General features: G+C 39.1%; 2 protein-coding genes across 2 annotated transcripts in view; both read left to right on the top strand.

Annotated features, from left to right (window-relative positions):
- ret (ret proto-oncogene) overlaps positions 1–5,726 on the top strand; it is a 41,018-nt gene extending 35,292 nt beyond the window's left edge. Inside the window, exons 19-20 of the mRNA XM_015380884.1 lie at positions 1,877–2,024; positions 4,887–5,726. Coding sequence (XP_015236370.1) covers positions 1,877–2,024; positions 4,887–5,044 — 306 coding nt within the window. The 3' untranslated portion in view covers positions 5,045–5,726. The remainder of the gene's footprint in view (positions 1–1,876; positions 2,025–4,886) is intronic.
- Positions 5,727–11,266: 5,540 nt separating this feature from the next.
- Positions 11,267–21,470, top strand: part of csgalnact2 (chondroitin sulfate N-acetylgalactosaminyltransferase 2) — a 13,129-nt gene continuing 2,925 nt past the window's right edge. Inside the window, exons 1-7 of the mRNA XM_015380689.1 lie at positions 11,267–11,414; positions 17,780–18,555; positions 18,624–18,840; positions 18,928–19,029; positions 19,953–20,131; positions 20,219–20,313; positions 20,410–20,491. Of these exons, the coding sequence (XP_015236175.1) occupies positions 17,904–18,555; positions 18,624–18,840; positions 18,928–19,029; positions 19,953–20,131; positions 20,219–20,313; positions 20,410–20,491 (1,327 nt within the window). The 5' untranslated portion in view covers positions 11,267–11,414; positions 17,780–17,903. The remainder of the gene's footprint in view (positions 11,415–17,779; positions 18,556–18,623; positions 18,841–18,927; positions 19,030–19,952; positions 20,132–20,218; positions 20,314–20,409; positions 20,492–21,470) is intronic.

Raw genomic sequence — 21,470 nt, 5'->3', positions numbered from 1 at the left:
TGTACTCTGAAAACTGATACAAACATTCAGGGTAAGGATCTGGTGGATGATACAAAGTTACAAAAAGAGGAGGCTTTGCAATTTGGACAACGGAAATAATGGCTTAAATGTTTAAAAGAGCTGTAATTATAAACTGGCTTTGGAGTAATCAGAAAGTTTAATTAAATTCATGTCAAACTGAAAAATTCTTGCTCCTCTTTGCCCAGAATTTCTTGATATGTGAGAATTTAAATAACTAGAGGGAGTTGCCTCATTTATTCTCACATAATCCTCTTGCTGCAGCCAAGTTTCTGTAAGACAACCTAAATCAATTTGATTATTACAAATCCAGTCATTAACTAACAGACTTTTTGAAGAAGGATATTGTATGCCTGTATGAAGTAATGAGTGGGTAACAGTAGAGAAGCTGCAGAGAGGTGTGTTAAACTAAGACTCTACTTCCTGGTCTGCACCCTGGGGTGTCAGGGTTTTGGAGGACAGATTCCTAAAAAAAAGAGCTGCACAATCCAAAGAGGAATAGATGCCGTCTCTCTGAATCAGACCAGGTTCTCCCCCAGAACATTGCCAGTTATCAATGTAGCCCACATCTTTTTCAGGACACCACCTAGACCACATAACGTTGAATGACGATATGCGGTTAAACATGTCTTTGCTGGTCAGATCAGGTAGGGGACCAGAGACAATTATGGAGTCCAACATTGTTTTGGCAAACTTACACAGTCAACCAACATTAATTTGAGCGACCTTCCGATCAGCGTAGTCGTGAATAACAATCTTCCTGTATTTAACCTTATCCTTAGCCAGCAGTTTCAGGTAGGATTTGATATCGCCTGTTCTGTCAAATGTTCTGCAAACATTTGACTATGGTCCCTCCCTGGTGTCTCTAATGCCACTTTTCTGACTATGGAGCTGGAGTTGGTGCGTCACTGAGCGGGTTGGTGGTGACCTTTGGGCACAGATATCCACGAGTACGCTTTCTGCATACCGTCACCCAGTCGCCTGGCTGCTTAGGAACTGATGGAGGACCCCTACGTGGACTTGTCAGAGTAACTCTGAGATAGATTCACAGGAAACAGACCTTAACTCAGGCGGTGATAGCCTGAGCTGCACCACTGAATGTAGTCAAAATAGAAACTGAACATGATACCAAGAACAGCACACTCTAGTGGCGACCATCTAACCACGATACATCCATCCTGTTGTCAAGTGTGTGTGACTGTGACCTTAGGCATGCTTTTTCTGCTGTTTGATGCTGACATATCTCCCATTTCTTAATAAATTAGAGACTCAGTAAAAAGAAAGGTCCTGTGTCTCTTTTATTTTATTTGGGCCTGCTTCTAATGTGTGCCAACTAAGAAAAAAAATACATTTGCAAATACTGACGATATACCTTCAGTCTAATTTATATGCTATCCACCAGCTAATATTAGCTAATATTAACTCAGATCTGTGTTAATGTTGGTGATATTGTCTCTGCGAACATGAAGATATGGGTAACAGTGTCAAAATAATTCAGTGCTACAATATGACAGATGTTTCTATATGGTTTTGAATTGACTTACATTTGCAGTTTGTAGAGAAAATGATACTGATGTGCAGATTAAGGCAGCAAGTGTGGAAATCAAACTGTAATCACTTTAATCTTAAGGTTTAGTCACTTGGTACAGCAGACAGGAATGCAGACAGCCTATAAAACATTTACAAAGATTTAGCCTGAGAGCTACAGGTTTTAATTAGGTTAGCGTTGTTTGGTGCTGGTCTCTAGGATCCCACAGTCTGCATGTGCTGACCTTTATCACAAACACCATAAGTGATTGCCCCCTTCATTCTCTCTCTTGCCTTTTCTCAACCTGATCTTATCCTCCAATCCTGACAGGATTACTTGGACCTGGCGGCCTCCACCCCAGCCGACGCCATGCTGTACGACGACGCCCTCTCTGAAGAGGACACCCCACTAGTGGACTGTAATAACGCCCCTCTCCCTCGAACCCTCCCCTCCACATGGATTGAAAACAAGCTCTATGGTAGAATCTCCCACGCATTTACTCGCTTTTAGAAACAGGACACACGACACAAGATCTCTCTTTTTTGGCAAGCTGTGATTGGCTGTTTTTTTTTTTTTTTCCGTAGTCAAGTGTGTGTGACTGTGACCTTAGGCATGCTTTTTCTGCTGTTTGATGCTGACATATCTCCCATTTCATCGTAAATGAGAGGCTCAGTGAAAAGAAAAGATCCTGTGTCTCTTTTGTTTTATTTGGACCTGCTTCTAATGTGTGCTAAGAAAAAAAAAATGACTACATTTGTAAATACTGACTATATACCTTCAGTCTAATTTATACGCTATCCGCCATTGTTATACATCCTTTAATTTGCTGATGGCTCATTTTTCCCATTCCAGCACATTTTAAAGTTCATTGTTTCAAACACTGGAGGGTAACATTTGAAACAGGTCCTCTCTGATTCAGTGTGGTTTGGACGTTCAGATCGTCTTCATTTGTTCTGACTTTACGTGTGTTCATCTGTTTTACAAAAGCTGAACAGAGTTAACAGTAAGGCTTTCGAATGCAACACTCTGGTGACGAAAACTGTAGATATCGCTGCATACGTCTGCAGCCTCTTAGAAATTTAGAAATCCATAAATAACCTTGAATCCTTGTGGCATGGGACCGGTGTGAGAATATCAGGATATGATACAGCAAATATGTAGAGTTTGATATATTTCTTTATTTAAACAAATTATTGGCATTGCTAATACAAATTATATATTGTTTATAAGATAATAGCGACATTTAGCCAAAAGGAAAATAACAATACCTGCTCATATAGTTCATAATTCAGTCTGTTCCATTTGGTGCTTTTCATTTTACTCTTGAAACAGTTAGTTGCTTTATTTGTTTTATAGCTGACTTTTTAGTGACAAACTTCTCTGCAGCAGGTGATGATTTACAGTTCATTTTTTTTTCTCTGCTGGTAGTAAAATCTTGCTTTTAATTAATAAAACACTGTGCATTATTTCAATGTTTTATTTCCGGTACTTTTGGCGCTTGATTTAATTTCAACTCAGTTTATTTCCATTGTACCAATTAACAGCTCCTGTAATCTCAAGGGTCTTTACAGAGATGATTTATTCAAGTCATCCAGTCAGACTGGTTAAAGTTAACTATCAAAGGCAAACTAACTGATCGCATCGAGTCTGACTTTGCAGAAGCTTGCATTGTGCGGCAATCCCTCACGCGGAGCATGCATGCAGTGACAGTGGAGAGTAAAAACTGCCTTTAAACAGAAAGAAGTGGGAGGGTCCGACTGGAGGTTCAAGGACAGAGAAACAGACATATAAATGGAACATAGAACCACTGATATATAAATACTTAGAAAAAGTCTTGGTCAACTGGCTCCACAGGTGGCTCTGTCCAGGAAAGAAACAGTTTAGCAGACAAACTCTCATCTGATTAAAGCTTACAGCTAATGAAAAAAAAGTAATGCGGAATATTACATACAGCCATTAGAAAATGTTTTTTTTTTTTTTTTTAACTTTGTGACTTACACAAACATAAGAAAAAGTGATGACCTGAAAGTCCTGACTAACCGATTGTGGTACCCTGCTACATAAATGGAAAAAAGTGTGGTTAGAAAACATGCAAAAGCAACATGGGTAACCACAGCCTCCATAGATTTAGTAAACAAAGCCTATTAACGAGTATTAGGAGATTCACAAGATGTAAAATGCAGGTGAGGTCAGTGTTCTCACACAGAGAAGTATCTATGAGCTGTGACATTCCTCGTGTCGAGGAGGGAAAAATGGGCTTACGAGAAAAAAGACTGAATTGCTCCTGTGTGTTTTGTAATCCCAGTAAGAGATTTTCTTTAATTAATTAATCAAAATTTCAGATTCTAGCGGGAGGTTTAGGTCAGTCAGAAAAGGTTTAGGGACCTGTGTCATTTGCTAGTGTTGGTTTGAAGAGCTCAAGATCTCTACTAGAACGATGTCAACTTCCTTTAAAACCAGTCAGTGCCACAGGCTAACCACTTTAATGCCAACAACTGCAAAAAATAGTATTACAGTCGGTTTGAAATCAGTATAGGCCGCAATAGCATAACATTTATGTAATTTAATCTTTTTAATGTTCTGATTCCCCTAAAAGTCTTAGTTGTATTTTGTTTTAAATCAAGGAAAGGAGTGGGAGCTTTAGTGCAGCCAGCTGACAGGCAGTTTGCAATAACAGATATATTACTTAAAGCTAGGGCTGAAACAATTAATCAGATTAATCGTGATTTACCGTATATTGAAATAATAATTTAGTAATCTATTATTCGTTACACGAGTATAGAAACTCTAAAACATGCCGTCAGTTGGCAGTGACCCACTTAGAACAGAAATTATACCAAGATTGTAAAAAATATATAGAAACATTTTGCATTTAAGATCGAAAAAAAAAAAAATCACCTGTCAATAAGTTCTATTCAGAATTTCTCAAGTTTCACATGGTTTAATTTAAAAAAAACCTTCTTTAAATAATATTTTGCTATCCAATTATTAATTAATTAACCCAAAAAATAATCAGCAAATTAATCGATTTGCAAAATAATGCGCCATACATCATGAGAAAGTCTTAAAACCTTTTTCAAATCTTCTACCCAAACACTAACTATAAGATTTTATGAATAAATCAGAATAATTTGAAGCTATCTGCAGTTTTAAAGCATCAGCTGCGTAAAATCTTAGTATACCTTGATACAGATAACCGGCCCATGCCTGGTAGCCTTTACACATCAAACCAAAGCCAGTTAATTAAATCTCCACCACTGAGTCTCATTCCAGAGCCTTACTGCCTGCACGCTGTTTACCTTTCACTGAGTGCAGAAAAATGATATGTTCTCATTTTTAGGCATGTCATACCCCAACTGGCCCGAGACGAGCCCGGTACCGCTCAACAGACACGATGCCACTAATCCGGTCTTTACAAGATATGCCAATGATAGTGTTTATGCAAACTGGATGGCTTTGCCTTCACCCGCAAAAGCTGTGGACAAGCTCGATAGCTAAAGACATCCCTACACTGTAGAAAAGATGGGTAACTGCTAGATGTATATATATTTCTGAGTTTGTACAGTACATTTAAAAAAAATCTGATGGTAAAGTTGTTTTTTCCCCCTTTTGTTTCTGTTGCACGGGTTTTCAGCTTTTAAAACCTGAGGTCTTTTTTTTGCTGTGAAACCACCTGTTTCAGACCAGCCCATGCCTCACTCAGCTCCTCACCATCTTCATTATTACCTCACAGGTCATGCTGACCAAACTGTATCACTGCATGACTATTGTACCGACTGTATGTCAGTGTCGATGTCTTTTAAGTGCCTGTGCTGCTTTCCACGATAGCCTCCGACTGACAGCGGGTGATCATGGGATTCCTGCTATCCTATAGCTGGGATACAGAGGATAAAATTGTAAGGACTGTTGTTCTGGAAACTCTGAAAAAAAACAGATTTTTGTTTAAAAGCTGCCAAAGAAAAATAAATGCCTGAACTTTTTTTTTTTTCCCTAACTTTGCTCTTCAGTAAAAATGTCATTAGAGGGAGGGCTGGTCCAGTCAGAGAACATGAGGCTTTATGTAGGCTCTGAGCACATCCTCTGTCTCATCCATTATCTGTCATAATTATGTAAAGCAATATATGTTGTTGCTGTTATGGTATTATTTTGGTTTTGTTCCAGTTAATAAAAAATAATAAATAAATAAGAATCCAGTTTGCTTGACCAGCTTCTTCTCTGCAGTGAGTAAATAACACTGGACTAATTGAAGTAAGTTTGGATACTGTTGAATTTGCTGAAATCCTCCATTTCTCATCACTTCAACTGATAAAACGTTGGGTAATGCTCTGTGATGATACATATCCTGATGGTTTGCCCACTCTCCCAACTTTATTGTGACTAGCATCAGTCAGAGGCTCATATAAAGTCTAAGCAGAAACTTAGACTTAAACTTTGACCAATTGTGGGACTTTTAAACTGCCCTTTTTAACATTTTGTTGTTTTATTTTCACAGGTTTTACAAAAAATGATTCCATAGACATTATAAGCAAGAATTGTGGGCACAAGTTTGATTTATTTTATTATCGCTAACCCGCACAAAGTCAAGAATTACACACTCAGCCTGAAATATTGACATAAACTCTCATTAATATGTGGTTAATTCTCAAATGTTACACCTTGGCCTTAAGCCAATCAAAAATCCCCTGGAAAAGCAACAGATTCTGGCTGAATTACATAGGACTGGTAGAAATAACACAAACTGGTTGTCTTCCAGGCATGAATTCATCTTTTAAGTCTGATCCGCTGATGTTGAGTGTGAGGTCAGGGGTCAAACCAGAACCTTGACGTCAGCCTGCTTCATCTAAATCCATTCTAAAACCAGTCTGGCTTGGTGTTTGGAAAGGTTCTCAGAAGACTGTTAGAACACCCAACCTTTTCCAGGTTTCTTCATTATTCCATCCACTTTGTACAATACAGCAGTATCCTAGGACCCTCATCATGATGCTACCACTGCTGTGCTTATCAGTTAGTTCTGTTTTTGTTTTTTAAGTCTAGCCTTTCCTGATGTTTTCCTTATTATAATTAAACAACATGGTTGTTGCTTATTAAACCATACTTTTTCTACATTTTTTTTTTCCATTTGCAACATTCCAAGATGCCGATTGCTTCTTTCATGGGCAACACCTCCTCAGCCCATAATGAGGTAAATTTTGTGTCATTATAAAGGAGCTGGGTAATCCCTGCCTAGTTTTCCTTCATCCTGTTCACTTTATCTGCCAATTAGTCAATTTCCAGGTTTCAGAGCTGGAAATATAAATAGATTTAACCAATTTCTGTACAGGCCTTTTCCTTTCTGGACCTCAATTTTCAACCTTTGTACTACAGGCAGTGACCAGCAGTTTAAACCAAACAAGCCTTGGTGAGCCTTTGCTCCTGATGATCCACATTAATTCCCATCCATCTCTGCCCTGCAGATACAGTCATATTATTGGAAATGTGTCACAAATAGGTGTTTGTAAACCACAATGACTGAAACCTCACCTCAAAATTACATTTATAGGGCTCCCGTTAAAGGAATAGTACACCCAAAACATGATTAGCCTTCATTTTCTACTCACCCCCATGCTGAACAGGCGCGCGCTTGTAGGAAATCCTATACACTACTGTTTATGCTCTAAAAACATTCTGAATGACTTAGTTTCGAGTAAATTCTGGATGCTACCCACTCAGGACACTTGGAATACATTGGACGAGCAGTATGGAGGAATATTGACACGTTTTTTGTGGACTTTTATGGACCTTTCTGCCTCGGGCGCCATAGACCTCCATTATTTGAATGTCAGCAGACAGCAAGAAGCCTCCCAGATCTCCAGATGCATTTGAGATATCAAAAAAGTACTCCAGAGTGTTGTTCAGCATGGGGGTGAGTAGAAAATGAAGGCTAATCATGTTTTGGGTGTACTATTCCTTTAAGCTTCTGGAATGACCCAAATCTCACTGTGAATGAAATCTAGTGTAATATGCTGAAACGTCAATCAATCAATCAAACTTCTTTATTGTCAACTACAATTTACATTGCAATCGAAATTTCAGTTTCAGTACAACCGTTCATCACAATACGTCACATACATTCGGGTGGAGGGGCTGAGAGGAGAAACGGATTGACTGAGGCCCCGCGTGCCGCAGAACGCTGCCATTCGGCAGAACGGCGGAGCCACAATGGGAAAAAGAGGGTAAAAAAAGCATATTTCACACTTTATCCTTGACAGGATACAGTTTTAGATATTTAAAAAACCCTTCTGCACAGGAAAAGCACATGTAACACAAGACAGACATTTCAGCAGAGGGTAACATCAGTGGTTTAGTCACATGAAGTCAATCTGACATATTGAGACATTTATTGTGTGTGTTTGATTAGTGGGTTCAATTTGTCCGTGAACGCTGACCACAGGCAATGTCCTTGATAAGATGGAAGTTTATCAACAGTTGCTGAGCTCATCCACAGATGTCTTTGCGGGTAGGGGAGGGGAAGAGCAGTTCTTCTGTGCCCTTTCACCATAACATTCAGCGGAGAGTAGATAAAGGGGGTAGGTTGAATCCAGAATAACACTTATTGTTTTGAGAGCAGGCTGCACAGGAATTTCCTTCAGCCTTAAGTCTTTTTCTTGCTGGCTCTTTCTTGGCGAAATCCAATATTCCAAATGTGTTGGGCTTTTCCGCCTTGAAGCGAGCGTGCCCATCCATTAAACGTGCCATGAGGCCAACCAATCTGAAGGTACTCTACCAATCCTGGTAAGAAGAATAAATAAATATCCATCCCAGATCTGGTCAGAACCTTGTTGACATGTGTGAAAAGGGAGGATGGGTGGTGGCTTCCTTGGGGTCATCTACCCAAACATTAACTGTGTGCATTATATATTAGAGCTTGTACAAATGATTTGACATTGTATAAATAACAAATTAAACAAAAAATGTTGCACTTTGTGCTAGTTTTATCAAACAACGATAACAAAAATAGGTCTTTAAAAGCCCCAAATAATGAGACTAGAGCCCAGGTATCAGGTTAGATGAATAAACGAATCCCTCTGAATTATAGATTAAGACATCCATGACCAGCCGTCACACTGCTTGCCTCCGCTTCAGAATCCTGCTGCTTTTATTGGGATTTAATGAAGGAAATTACTGAACCACTGGCTAAAAATAAGACCTCTTCATAACATTTCCTGGTTTACTTTAGGAAACATGGTGATTAAAAAATGATAAGCATCAAACGGATTCATCATGTATCTGATCCCAGTTCAGGGTTAATTCATTTATAGGCTGTCAGTTAGTGTATCATCACAGATAACAGCAGACAAAACACACAAGGAAACTAATCTTCTTCCTGGGACCACAGCAGTTCTCTAGCACATCAATCACTGTCACATTCCCTAGAGATTTAAATAAGGTAGACCTGTCTTTGTTACCTAAGATGTTTATATTTGTGCTGTTTTATTTAAGTATTTCCAGAGTTAAAGGAAGGAGGGGAAAAAACAGGAATAAAACAACTTTTTACTTACTTTAATATAAATCCATATTAAATGCTGGATGCTAAAACCAATAACCACGCCAAATCAGGTCAACCCTACGAGGAACTTTCCCTCTAACAAATGTAATAGTAGTTTAGATTAAAAAAATATTTGATGAATCTTTAACACAAGAAACATCCATTTTTGTGGTTTGCTACACAGAAGGTAATATACATTTGCAATAATTTAATTGAAATACCTCAAATCCGTATGAATTTGGCGCCATGGAGGAAGGGTATCAGCGGTCACCATATTAAGTGGTGTCCAAAAAGTTCTGCCAGTTAGAAGGAGCTAGGAAGAAGAAGCAATATGCTTCCTTGCAACAATTTAGCATTGAGTCCTAATAATCCTAGCTGCTGCAGGGAGCTATATCGTTTCCCACAATCCTTTGCGTGACAAGACTTGTAGACACAGCCCACCTCATAGAGTTTAACAAAAATGCTTAATTTCTTCCCATGTACTTTGTGTGACACATGCTATTTTATACACCTTCATATGTTTTTCTCCTACTGTACGCTACATTTCTGTAGCTTTTTTTGTTGCTCTTTTGTAGAAAATCTGTAGTCCTTATTTGACAAACCTAACTAATTTGTGTTACCTCCGTGTAATGATGTAGCACAGCAGTCTGGAGCCGTTTCCTATACTGGATAGTGTTCCTATTGTTTTAATGAAAGGTAAAGGGATAGGAGCAAGGAACAGAGGTATAACATTTGTGGTATTTGCAAGGAGTAAAGAAAATAGGCCATCAACACTCTTCATTCATGAAACATTGTAAATTCCAGAATGTTTCTGGTCAGAGGAACTTGCTACTGGCAAAGGAATGGATGTGCTTTAAATTTTTATCAGACATCAGATTATATTCTAACCAAGGCTTTGCTTTCTTTGTTCCCTGCACTTTTTAAACATCCTTCATTTAACTAGGTGGAAAAAACACATTAAGATAAAAAAAACTTTTTTCTAAGAGTTGCCAAGACAGCAACTCAACAACATAGTCACAGAAGATGACTCACATTCGAATACATTGTACAGATTATGATAAATTTGATCTGACAGACATACAAAAAGGAACATAGAAGCACTGATCTATAAATACTTTCTATGTGGCAGCTATTCAAAATGGCCCTTCCCAATCAAATGCCAGCTGAATGGCAGCCAACTTCCCTGCAGCTTCCACCAAAAACCCCTCCAACTTCCAGCCACTGCTCTTTTCCTGGGCGTGCTTATTTTTTTAATCTTACTCCACCCTTTCACTGAATTACAGGGTCTGACCAGTAGATGGTGCTTCTCTTCAGACCTTAATGCCCACAAATCATGACAGAAAGAATATTTTAGTACAAAGATTGATGTTTAAAAAAGAACTATAGGGGACCAGCCAAGGGGCCATCAAAGAAAGTTGGGAAATTTTGAATGGCTACTACTGTAAGTGGCTCGGTTTAGAAAAGATAGTTTTTCATAGTAAAGTAATAAAAGAGAGTGTATACAGTTATTCATTAAAAACTGTAAAGGTTATATGAATCATTTAGGTGCTGTATTTATATTTTAACTATTTAATTTTTCAAATAATAAGAAAATTATAACATTTTGATCCATAAACTTTAAAATGAGAACGGTATCATTTTTTATTATGTTGTGTTTAAAAGGATTATTTACTCTTAAATTAACTTTGCATTAATATACATTTGGTATGCATGAAAAGTAGAACATTAAACACATTTTAAAGCCAAAATATTTAGGCCATGTCTTTGTGTAATTATACATAATGTTTTAATAACAAACTGGCATTATATGCGAATATATGTGATAAAATAGCCTCGGTTTATAAATAAAAGTATTTTTTTTCCATACAACTTTATTTATTTCTGCGAAGAACAATACAGAGCAACCATTCACACCAACCATTATTTACAGACATTTTCAACAAGTGTAAATTCACATTTTTTATCAGTCATGTAAATAACCTCGTTTTGTGCAAAACAAGAAACAAAAAGGAAGAAAGACAAGAAAAAGTAAAAATAAACTAAGATCTTACATTTATTAAATAAAAGTTAACGCTAGGGGGAAACAGTGCTCTAAATAATATTAAAAAGGACAAAGGCTTCTCGAGTTAAATAAAAGTAAAATAACAAGAGGAGCAGCGTGATTTGTGACGTCTTTCGCAAACAAAGCTCTGATTGGTTGTTCAACCACCGGAAGTGGAGTGCTGCCAACTCTTTTCTTCGGGCTCCGTGGCGCTCCGTGGCTGAAGCTGCCGTCGGTGGTTGATTTCGTATGAAGCTTCTCGGCGTTGGGCGCAGGGCGGACATGGACAAACACACAACGAGGTGAGGAACATTTTCTAATGACTATCGCCGATTAATGAGCTTTATTTAGGGAGCCAGATAAGCTAAAAGCGTCGCAGAGATCTGAACGTCTTTAAGGGCGCAGAATATATCCCCTACATCCGGTTCTGATTTTTCAAAATAAAAGTAGTCTTTATGTTAGGTCTGCTTTTTGTCCACAGCAGCCAAATGTTAATCTTAATTAATTAGAATATTCTTGGATTTATTAAAACACAAATAAATTATATTAATAATGATTATCTATTAGAGTGTGAGTCAGTTAAACATTTTAAATACAAAAAAACATATCCTAGGATAGTAACATACAGTATATATTTGGGCATGTATTTGTATCAATTCAGATTATTGTAGCATACTGTAAATACAAACAAAGTCATTTTAAAAAAAATATTTGAATATGGTAAAGTGAAGGATGGTTTCATTACAGAAACGTTTAGATTATTTTGTAATCTGTTTAATCATGGAGAAGTCAAGCTAACAGTCACCAGGGTAACTATCCAAAGGTCATGCTTAACAGGCCTAGTATTCAAAGTGCCATGTCTAAGCTTATTAATGGGAAGTTGAGTGGAAGGAAAATATCTGGTTAAACATGCTGCACATAAACAGGACCTTAGGGATTATTGTGAATGAAACCNAAACAGGACCTTAGGGATTATTGTGAATGAAACCGGTAAAGCCCATGTCACACCTTGCAGTTTAGACAGCATATGCCTGATGTAGGAAAAATCGGGCAAAAACGCTGACATACGTTGGATAAGTTATGAGCATGCTGAAACACGATGGCACATGTTAACATACAGCAAGTGTGCAAGAAATTTTGAGCATGACATATGCCATATGTGGGCTATAAGTTACAGGTAAAGCCGGCCATACACTGTGCAATTTTTTTCAATCGTTGCACGCATTTACAGCTCAAACTGTACGATGAAACCCTGCGGTTTCGTCGTACAGTGTGAGTTCACAATGTTTGTTCTCACACTGTGCAGCATGACGCTCTGATGCGATCTACCTGCTCACACCACAGGTCTAAAAACCCAGAGTCAGCTCCAGTAAGATGGCGCTACTCGGACTTGTCTATCCGAAAGCGATACGAGTAGAAGAGGAATATGAAGCTCACTAGAGAGAAACTCGCTGCCTTGGCAATTTGTGCAATTTTGTGCTGAAAGCCCTAAAATGAAAAGGCGACGACGTATTTGGACAAAGACATGGCAGAGCAAACTTGGCTACTATGGTCTGTCAGTTTTACAGAAAGAACTCGCACCCCCACCATGTTTCTGGGTTTGCATTTGAGAGGAAGAAGAACAATCCTTGTTTGCGCACTGAGAGATTTGCCAACAACCACCTTATTACGGCCAACTGAAAATCAAACAGATTCAAAGATCGAAAAATTGTCTCACAAGTGGAAGGTCGGCCTCGAATAGGGCAAAAAATTGTAGACAGTATATGCTCCGCTTAAGTTATTTGATCATTGACATACCTTAAGTGTTAGTTACTCATAAGTTGTGGTGTCTAGCTTATCCAAAACCTATTTATTTATTTATTTATTTATTTATTTATTTATTTATTTATTTATTTATTTATTTATTCATTCTTCTTTCTTTTTCTTGTCGGGCAGTAAACAGCAGCTAGGTTAATATCGTGATCAAAGACATCTTTTTATGCAGACCGGACACCTCCGGTCGCATTGCTGCCCTCCTCAGGACACNGGAAAATATCTGGTTAAACATGCTGAACAAAAACAGGACCTTAGGGATTATTGTGAATGAAACCAGTAAAGCCCATGTCACACCTTGCAGTTTAGCCAGCATATGCCTGACGTAGGAAAAATTTGGCAAAAAACGCTGACATACGTAGGATAAGTTATTGGTTTGTTTTTTTATAAGTTATGAGCATGTTGAAACACCATGGCAAATGTCAACATACGGCAAGTGCGTCAAGAAATTTTCAGCATGACATATGCCATATGTGGACCATAAGTTACAGGTAAAGCCGGCCATACACCGTGCAATTTTTTTCAGTTGTTACACGAAGCTACAGCTCACACTGTACGATGAAACCCTGCGGTTTTGTGGTACAGTGTAAGTTCACAGCTCACGATATTTGTTCTCACACTGCGCAGCATGACGCTCTGATGCGATCTACCTGCTCACACCGCAGGTCTAAAAACCCAGAGTCAGCTCCAGTAAGATGGCGCTACTCGGACTTGTCTATCCGAAAGCGATACAAGTAGAAGAGGAATATGAAGCTCACTAGAGAGTAACTCGCTGCCTTGGCAATTTGTGCAATTTTTTGCTGAAAGCCCTAAAATGAAAAGGCGACGACGTATTTGGACAAAGACATGGCTGAGCAAGCGTGGCTTCTACGGTCTGTCAATTTTACAGAAAGAACTCCAGTTCACTCGCACCCCGGCCATGCTTCTGTGTTTTCACCTGAGAGGAAGAAGAAGAATCCTTGTTTGCGCACTGAGAGATTTGCCAACAACCACCTTACGACGGCCAACTGAAAATCACACAGATTCGAAGATCGAAAAATTGTCACACAAGTGGAAAGTCGGCCCAAATAGGGCAAAAAATTGTAGACGGTATCTGCTCGGCTTAAGTTGTTTAATCGTTGACATACGTTAAGTGTTAGTTACTCATTAGTCGTGGTGTCTAGCTTATTCAAAACCTCTAAGTAACTTGTGCATAACTTCTGTTTAACTTATCAAGAACTTCTCTCCAACACATATCAACATATTTGCCGTGTTCCAGGCGAGCGCTGAACGTGTTTCTAACTTCCAGCTACTGTATAATGGTGTATTGGCAGCGTTTTGGTATAAAGGGGGTTCACAGGAGGAAACCGTCAGTTCTCTACTAGACTTTGTCTCCATCATAGGGTGAGCCAGAAGTTGAGTGTGATGGATCCTCACTGCGTTTACGCCCACCACCAAACTTCCTAGAAGACATAAGGCTGAATCTGTTTCAACTGCAAACCATCTTTCTTTATTTTTATTTATTTTTTTGGTCAGGCAGTAAACAGCAGCTAGGTTAATATCGTGATCAAAGACATCTTTTTATGCAGACCGGACACCTCCGGTCGCATTGCTGCCCTCCTCAGGACACNGGCAGTAAACAGCAGCTAGGTTAATATCGTGATCAAAGACATCTTTTTATGCAGACCGGACACCTCCGGTCGCATTGCTGCCCTCCTCAGGACACAGGCTTGTGACTTTTCCTGTGCATTACGCTGCTGCGGGTTATGCATAAATTAGGCTTTTGTTGGACATAAGATCTGGACTCGTTATGCATTTGTCCAAAATTGAAAAAATAAAATACAAAGAATAGAAAATCCCTTTGTTGGGGAATGGGGAAATTCTGGAATACATGGAAAGTTCAGTGTAAGCCAGTGCTGGCTAAATCGTCACGGTGCGAAAGGGGCTCTAAGAGCCACAAGGTGTAGACTATTACAGCTGTAGTCGGTGCTTCAACAGCTAACACAGATGGACACAGGCTTAAGCTGATGGATGTCTTATGTTAAGCCACTTGTAAATGAGACACGTTGCAAGCATCTTAGTTTAACTATGGAGATGAGATGGAGATTTATTTTGAAATCTATGATGATTTGGTTATTCCTATTTTTAATAAAGTCCAAACTCAGGACAGCCACCTGGCTGGACGTTCGTAAAGTATTTCCTGTTTCTTTCTGTTTCTGGATACTCAGACTTTATTGTCCAGCAGAATTTAGTACCTGCAGATAAGAACCGATATTTGCTTTAATCAGAATCATGTTACTATGCTTGACTGAGCAGCAAACAGGTCTGGAGAATCTATTGAATATTGTGAAAAGGAAGATGAGATATTAGAGCAGACAATGGTGACCTGATGCTGCTGTCAAAGCAACCTGGGCTCACATATTGTTTAGTAATGAACGGAGTATCCTGTAGGCCTACATTTGTGTTCTAAAGTTTGATTATATAACTTTTTGCTGCTTTGCCAATTTATAATTACATCTGAGTTTAGTAGGGTTGTTAAGGGAAAAGCTTCGATTCAAACTGTCGGTTCTGCTGGTTTTTGTTTTAAGCTTTTCTAAAAATCCTGATTCACACCTGAAACATGAATACAGCCAAAAAAACAAAAAACGGCTGCATGTATCTGCAGCGTCATCAGTGCTACAATTCAGTAAATGGGTTGATTAAGAGGTAAATATACGGTAAAATGCATACATTAAATAAACATTTAGAATTTAACAAGAGAAAGAAAAAGAAATTAATGTGGGAATATGGATAGTTTAAAAGTTAATATAATTATTAACTTTTAATAGTCTTGTTCTGCAGCACAGGTTGCATGTATTGGGCCAGTGGGCGGGGCTAATGTAGTAATAGATAATGTGGTTGGTCTAGATTAGGGCTACAACTAATGATTATATTGCAAATTGATTAATCTGTCAATCAATTTTTCAATTAATCGATTAATAGTCGGATAGCAAAAGGTTCCTTAAAGAAGATTTTTGGCGAAAGTAAATCAGGTAAAACTAACACTTTTTGGAGGATTAGATGGAGTATTGACAGAGTATTAGAGCCAGGCTAGAGATTTTTTTTCCTTCTATTTCGAGAATAAAATTGTGACATTATGAGAATAAAATGTCGTAAAATTACGAGAGTAAGGTAGCAACAAGAATAGTCATAAAATTACGAGAATAGTTGAAAAATTATGAGAATAAAGTCCTAAAATTAAGAGAATAAAGTCGGAATATTACGAGAAAAAATTCACAGCAAGAATAGTCATAAAATTAAGAGAATAAAGTCCTAAAATTAAAAGAAACCTTGAGTCGTCATATACTGGGCGGAGCTCCAAGTTTTTGTTCTGAAACGGGTTGTCGTATGATGAATTAATTCTCGTAATATTACGGTTTCTCGTAATGTTACGACTCTATTCTCTTAATATTATGACTTTATTCTCGTAATGTTACGACTTTATTCTCGTAATGTTCCAACTTTATTCTCTTAATATTACGACTTTATTCTCTTAATGTTACGACTTTATTCTCGTAATGTTACGACTTTATTCTCGTAATGTTGCGACTTTATTCTCATAATGTTACGACTTTATTCTCTTAATATTACAACTTTATTCTTGTAATATAATGACTTTATTCTCGTAATATTACGACTTTATTCTCTTAATGTTACGACTTTATTCTCGTAATGTTATGACTTTATTCTCGTAATATTACGACTTTATTCTCGTAATGTTACGACTTTATTCTCGTAATGTTACGACTTTATTCGTGTTATGTTACGATTTTATTCTCTTAATATTACAACTTCATTCTCCAAAAAAATTACCCAAAAAACTAATTTCTAGCCTGGCCCTAATACTCCGTCGTAGGAAAGAGCGTATTGACAGACCAAAAATGTTTTTATCTTAAATGCAAAATGTTAACATTTTTTTTATTTTATTTTTTTTTTTACAATTTTGGTATAATTACTGCTCTGAGTCGCTCTGTCAGCTAAAGGCATGTTTTAGAGTCTCTAAACTCCAGTTAACGATTAATCAGTTATTAAATTAGTTGACGATTATTTAAATAATCGATTAACCACGATAAATCAGATTAATTGTTTCAGCCCAAGTCTAGAGTTTCACTTCCAAACAGGTTAAGCAATCTGATGTTAGAATCTGGGAGGTAGTTTAGATTTTAGGATGAACTGTAGCACAGGAAGTAAGTAAAGAGGAAATGAATACTTGAGTGATTCTCATGTTATCTGAAGGCTCTTCTAATGTATTTATTTAATTTGTTTGTTTTAGTACAGTTCCTGTTCTATTGATTCATTCATCATGTTTTTAATAAACTGATTTGTAAATTTGTCAAATAATTAATTTATTGGGTTGTGGCCCTTTTAGCAGTAGTTTGATCTTCATTACTGTTGGAAACTTCAGATTTAGTGTCTGACTGTTTTCTTTTAATGCATGTGAAATGTGAGATTGCTGAAATTGTGCCGAAACAAGAAAGAAAAAGGAGCTTTTTAAATGTTCCACCATTTCCAGCTGGCAGTCGGGTTGTTTTACTTTGAAAGGGAGGAAAGGAGCCGGAAGTCTATTGTGATTAATTTGCCTGTGAGGCTCAGCCAACAGTTTTCCTTCTGTGCTGTTGCTGGGAGCTAGCTCTCCCTGTGCAGCCCGCTCCAGACGTTTCAGGTCGCTTTTTGTTGAACCCAGGCTATAAATGTAGATTGTTGGTTTAGAGTGGCGTTACTGGGAACGTCCTGCTGAGGAATGGAAGGTGGAAGAAAGGCTGCTGATCCTCAGTCTCATAATGATGTCTTTTTTTTTTTTTTTGGTCAGGATAATCATGGTGTTTCTTTTCTTCAGGTGATTGTTGGAGCATAATGGAGCCATGAAATAACAGGAAAGGTGTTTTAGAAGAATCGTTTGAGTGATGTGAGAAAGAGAGAAAAGATGCAGACTTTCCAGCTGTAGGTCTTATGAGGACGTGATGCCCAGACGGGGGTTCGCCTTCCAGGGACGGGTCCGCTGGCTCTTCCTGGGCCTCTTCCTGCTCCTGGTGCTGATGCTGTTCGCGTACCTGCTGGAGTGCACGCCGCCTGCAGACGTCAGCCATGTCCTGCCCGGCTTGGCGGGGGAGGCCTACGGGAAGGAGCACTACCAGGCCCTGCTGCAGGAGCACGAGGAGCGCCACCTGAGCCGGGCTTCCAGCCTCAAGCGTCAGATCGCCCAGCTCAAGCAGGAGCTGCAGGAGATGAGCGAGAAGCTGAAGCTGATGCAGGAGAAGAAGGAGCCCCCCGGGGTGCAGGGCCTGGGGGAGAACAAAGACCAAGAGCCGGGAGACCTGCTGGAGTTCCTGCACTCTCAGATCGACAAGGCAGAGGTCAACAGCGGAGCGCGGCTGCCCAGCGAGTACGCCCTGGTTCCCTTTGAGAGCTTCACCTCCTCCAAGGTGTACCAGCTAGAGATGGGGCTGACGCGGCACCCCGAGGAGAAACCTGTGCGCAAAGACCGCAGAGATGAGTTAGTGGAGGTCATGGAGGCTGCGCTGGACATCATCAACAACCCTGATGACGAGGACGGGGTGGAGGACGACGTCCCCATGCAGAGGCAAACCTACACAGACAGTCACTTTATGGAAGGTAAGGTCGACGGCAACCGAGGGCGGAGACGCCGCCGCCATGCTCTAAAGCCGGCTCTCATGTTCCAGGATTATACAGGACGGAGAGAGACAAGGGGACGCTTTACGAGCTGTTCTTCGCCAAAGAGGATTCCAGCAGCTTCCGTCACGTCACGCTCTTCAGACCGTTTGGGCCGATAATGAAAGTCAGGAGCACAACCGTGGAAACATTAGGAATGATCATCAACATCATCGTGCCGCTGGCGGGCAGAGTCGATACTTTCTCACAGTTTTTGCAAAACTTCAGGTAGGAACCTTTGAAGCCTGTGGAACATGATTCAGCACGCTGTGTTTAGGGAGCTCCTAAAAAAAAAAAATCAATCCTTTGTTTCAGGGAGGTGTGCATTCAGCAGGACAAACGGGTTCATCTTACCGTGGTTTATTTCGGACAGGAAGGTCTGCAGGAGGTGAAGTCATCGTTGGACAAAATGTCAAGGTTTGTGTTTTTGTGCCTCTCAGTGGAACTTCTCCACAGATCACTTTTATTTCCTCTAGATTCAAATTGGATCCTTTTGAGGTTCTTCAGTAATCTATTCATCACATCAGTGGGTTTAGTTCATCATCCTTCCTGCTTAGACTTGTCCTGGTTTTGTCAAGTTACAGCAGCAAACTTTCCGTCAAAGGGTTTAATAAAGGTAATAAATAAAAACCTGAAAAGTATGGAGTGCATGTCTGTCCCACCCCTTTACTCTGATACTCCTAAATACAGTCACTGCCGTCATCTGCTGGTCAGAACTTTATTCTCAAAATAGAAGAAGAAAAAAATCTCTAGCCTGGCCCTAATACTTCGTAATATTTGTGGTTGTCTGCTGTTATTATTTAACGTCCAAATAATTCAGAAATCTCAGATTAAAAAGAACAAAATCATGCAAACAGCTTGTGTCTTTAGTACCAATACCATGGCTCAGTAATATTGTATCCACGTTTTAATGCTGTTATAACTGCTTTAAAAGGCTGTTATACAAAATACCCTTTAGGGAAGGTAATTTAAAATGTAAGCTGAACTTTTCAAAATCGTTTCTGAATAAAAAATGTTTTCTTCTTGACTTTACAGCTGTTCTGTGTTGGTTTAATCATTTAAGTTCAGTTTAAAATCCGTAAAAGTTGAGGTGGTGTTGGTGCCTCTTAGGGGTGTAAATAATAATCGTTTTGTATCGATGCATCGATCCAACAGCCGACGATCCGATGCATCGATACGTCCGCAAGAGAATCGGTTAATTTTTTTTCCCTCCGGTCTATTTTTATCCATTTGCTCCTGGGCGTAATTCTCCCTCCCGTGCTGCGGTGGCGCTAAACCTATGGTGCCCTCCTACCTCGCTTCGTTTATTAACCCTTTTCTCTGGGGGTTTTCCTCCACAGAGAGGAGAGCTTCTCTAACTACACCCTCATCCCTGTGGACGAAGAGTTTTCTCGCGGCCGGGGTTTGGATATCGGAGCCCACGCGTGGAAGAAAGGCGACGTCCTGATGTTCTTCTGTGATGTGGACATTCGTTTCTCCCTGGACTTCTTGAACACGTGCCGTCTACACGCCTCCCCCAGTAGGTTCCTCACATCTTTTCTATCTCGCCCTAACCCTGCAAAGTTTAATGCATTTTTTATTTTTTTTATCTCTAATGCCATTATAGACAAGAAAGTGTTCTACCCGGTGGTGTTCAGTCTGTATAATCCCGCCATCGTTTATGGAAGTTTGGAGCTGGCTCCACCTATTGAACTGCAGCTGGTAAGACACGTAAAATTCAGGCCTGTTCTGCTTATGATTAACCCATAGTGAACCAAAAGGTTTCATGTGAATTGTTTATTTTTTATTTGTTTACAGATTCACAAAAAAGATGCAGGATTTTGGAGAGATTTTGGATTCGGAATGACGTGCCAGTATCGCTCTGATTTCCTAAACATTGGTAAACGTTTACATCAGATCCCATAATTGGATTTATTTATCATACTGCAGTGATCGCACACACTTAGTTGAGCTTTTACAGCCAAGCAACCGTTTTATTTAATACTGTATTCCCTGAATGTGTTAAAATAGGTTTTAGGTTTCTGACATTAAGGATCCCTTTTAGAAATTCAGAAAAAAAAGCTTTTATAATTCAGTGACTGTGTTTGGTGATGCAGGCTTATCTGTTTATATGTATTATGATTACTGTGATATAAAAACATGAAGTTAACCAGCTAGAGTCTGTGGAGGGAATTCAAGATTAAGGTGATGGCAAAGAGGCCTCCCGACCTCTTGGGGCTTAATCCAAGATGATAAATCGTCTGAACATCAGTGAAAATGTATCATTGTTTAAAAGCACTGATAAATTTGCCGTGCTTTGGTGGAGCAGTGGTTGGCGCACATGACCCTTGTACGGACGCCTTAGTCCTCGACGAGGCCGACCTGGGTTCAAATCCGGTCTGTGGTCCTTTCCCGCATGTCTCTCCCCCTCTCTCATTCCCACTTTCCTGTCAGTCCATTAAAAAAAAAAAAAACGAGCCACTAGTGCTGTAAAAAAACTAAAAAAAAGCACTGATAGTCAAAATAATCTATAGGCTTTATAATTTATAACTGGATTATTAAAACAAAAATTTTTTATCAATTAGTTTTTTGTAGTGTTGCACTAATACCAGTATCTGGCGGGGCCCCGATCCAGCACTAAAATGGTGATATCGGTATCAGCGACTACCAACAAATAGAGCACCGATACCATTTTGAGAGAAAAGTTTATTCTACTATTATCACCTATTCAAGGTAGGCAATAAAAAGTTCTACTGGATTCACTTTGTATTAGTCTGTTTCCTGCTTCACAAAGGTAGGTAGCAGCTTGACAAAGCCATGATGGCAATTATTTTACATCTCGCAAAACTTTTGCGAGATCTCCCAAAACTATTGCGGGA

This window comes from Cyprinodon variegatus, unplaced genomic scaffold (assembly GCF_000732505.1).
Source record: "Cyprinodon variegatus isolate N-32 unplaced genomic scaffold, C_variegatus-1.0 Scaffold11, whole genome shotgun sequence".
NCBI lineage: Eukaryota > Metazoa > Chordata > Actinopteri > Cyprinodontiformes > Cyprinodontidae > Cyprinodon > Cyprinodon variegatus.
Note: the sequence above shows the minus strand (reverse complement) of the source record. Positions and strands in the feature narration are given on the sequence as shown.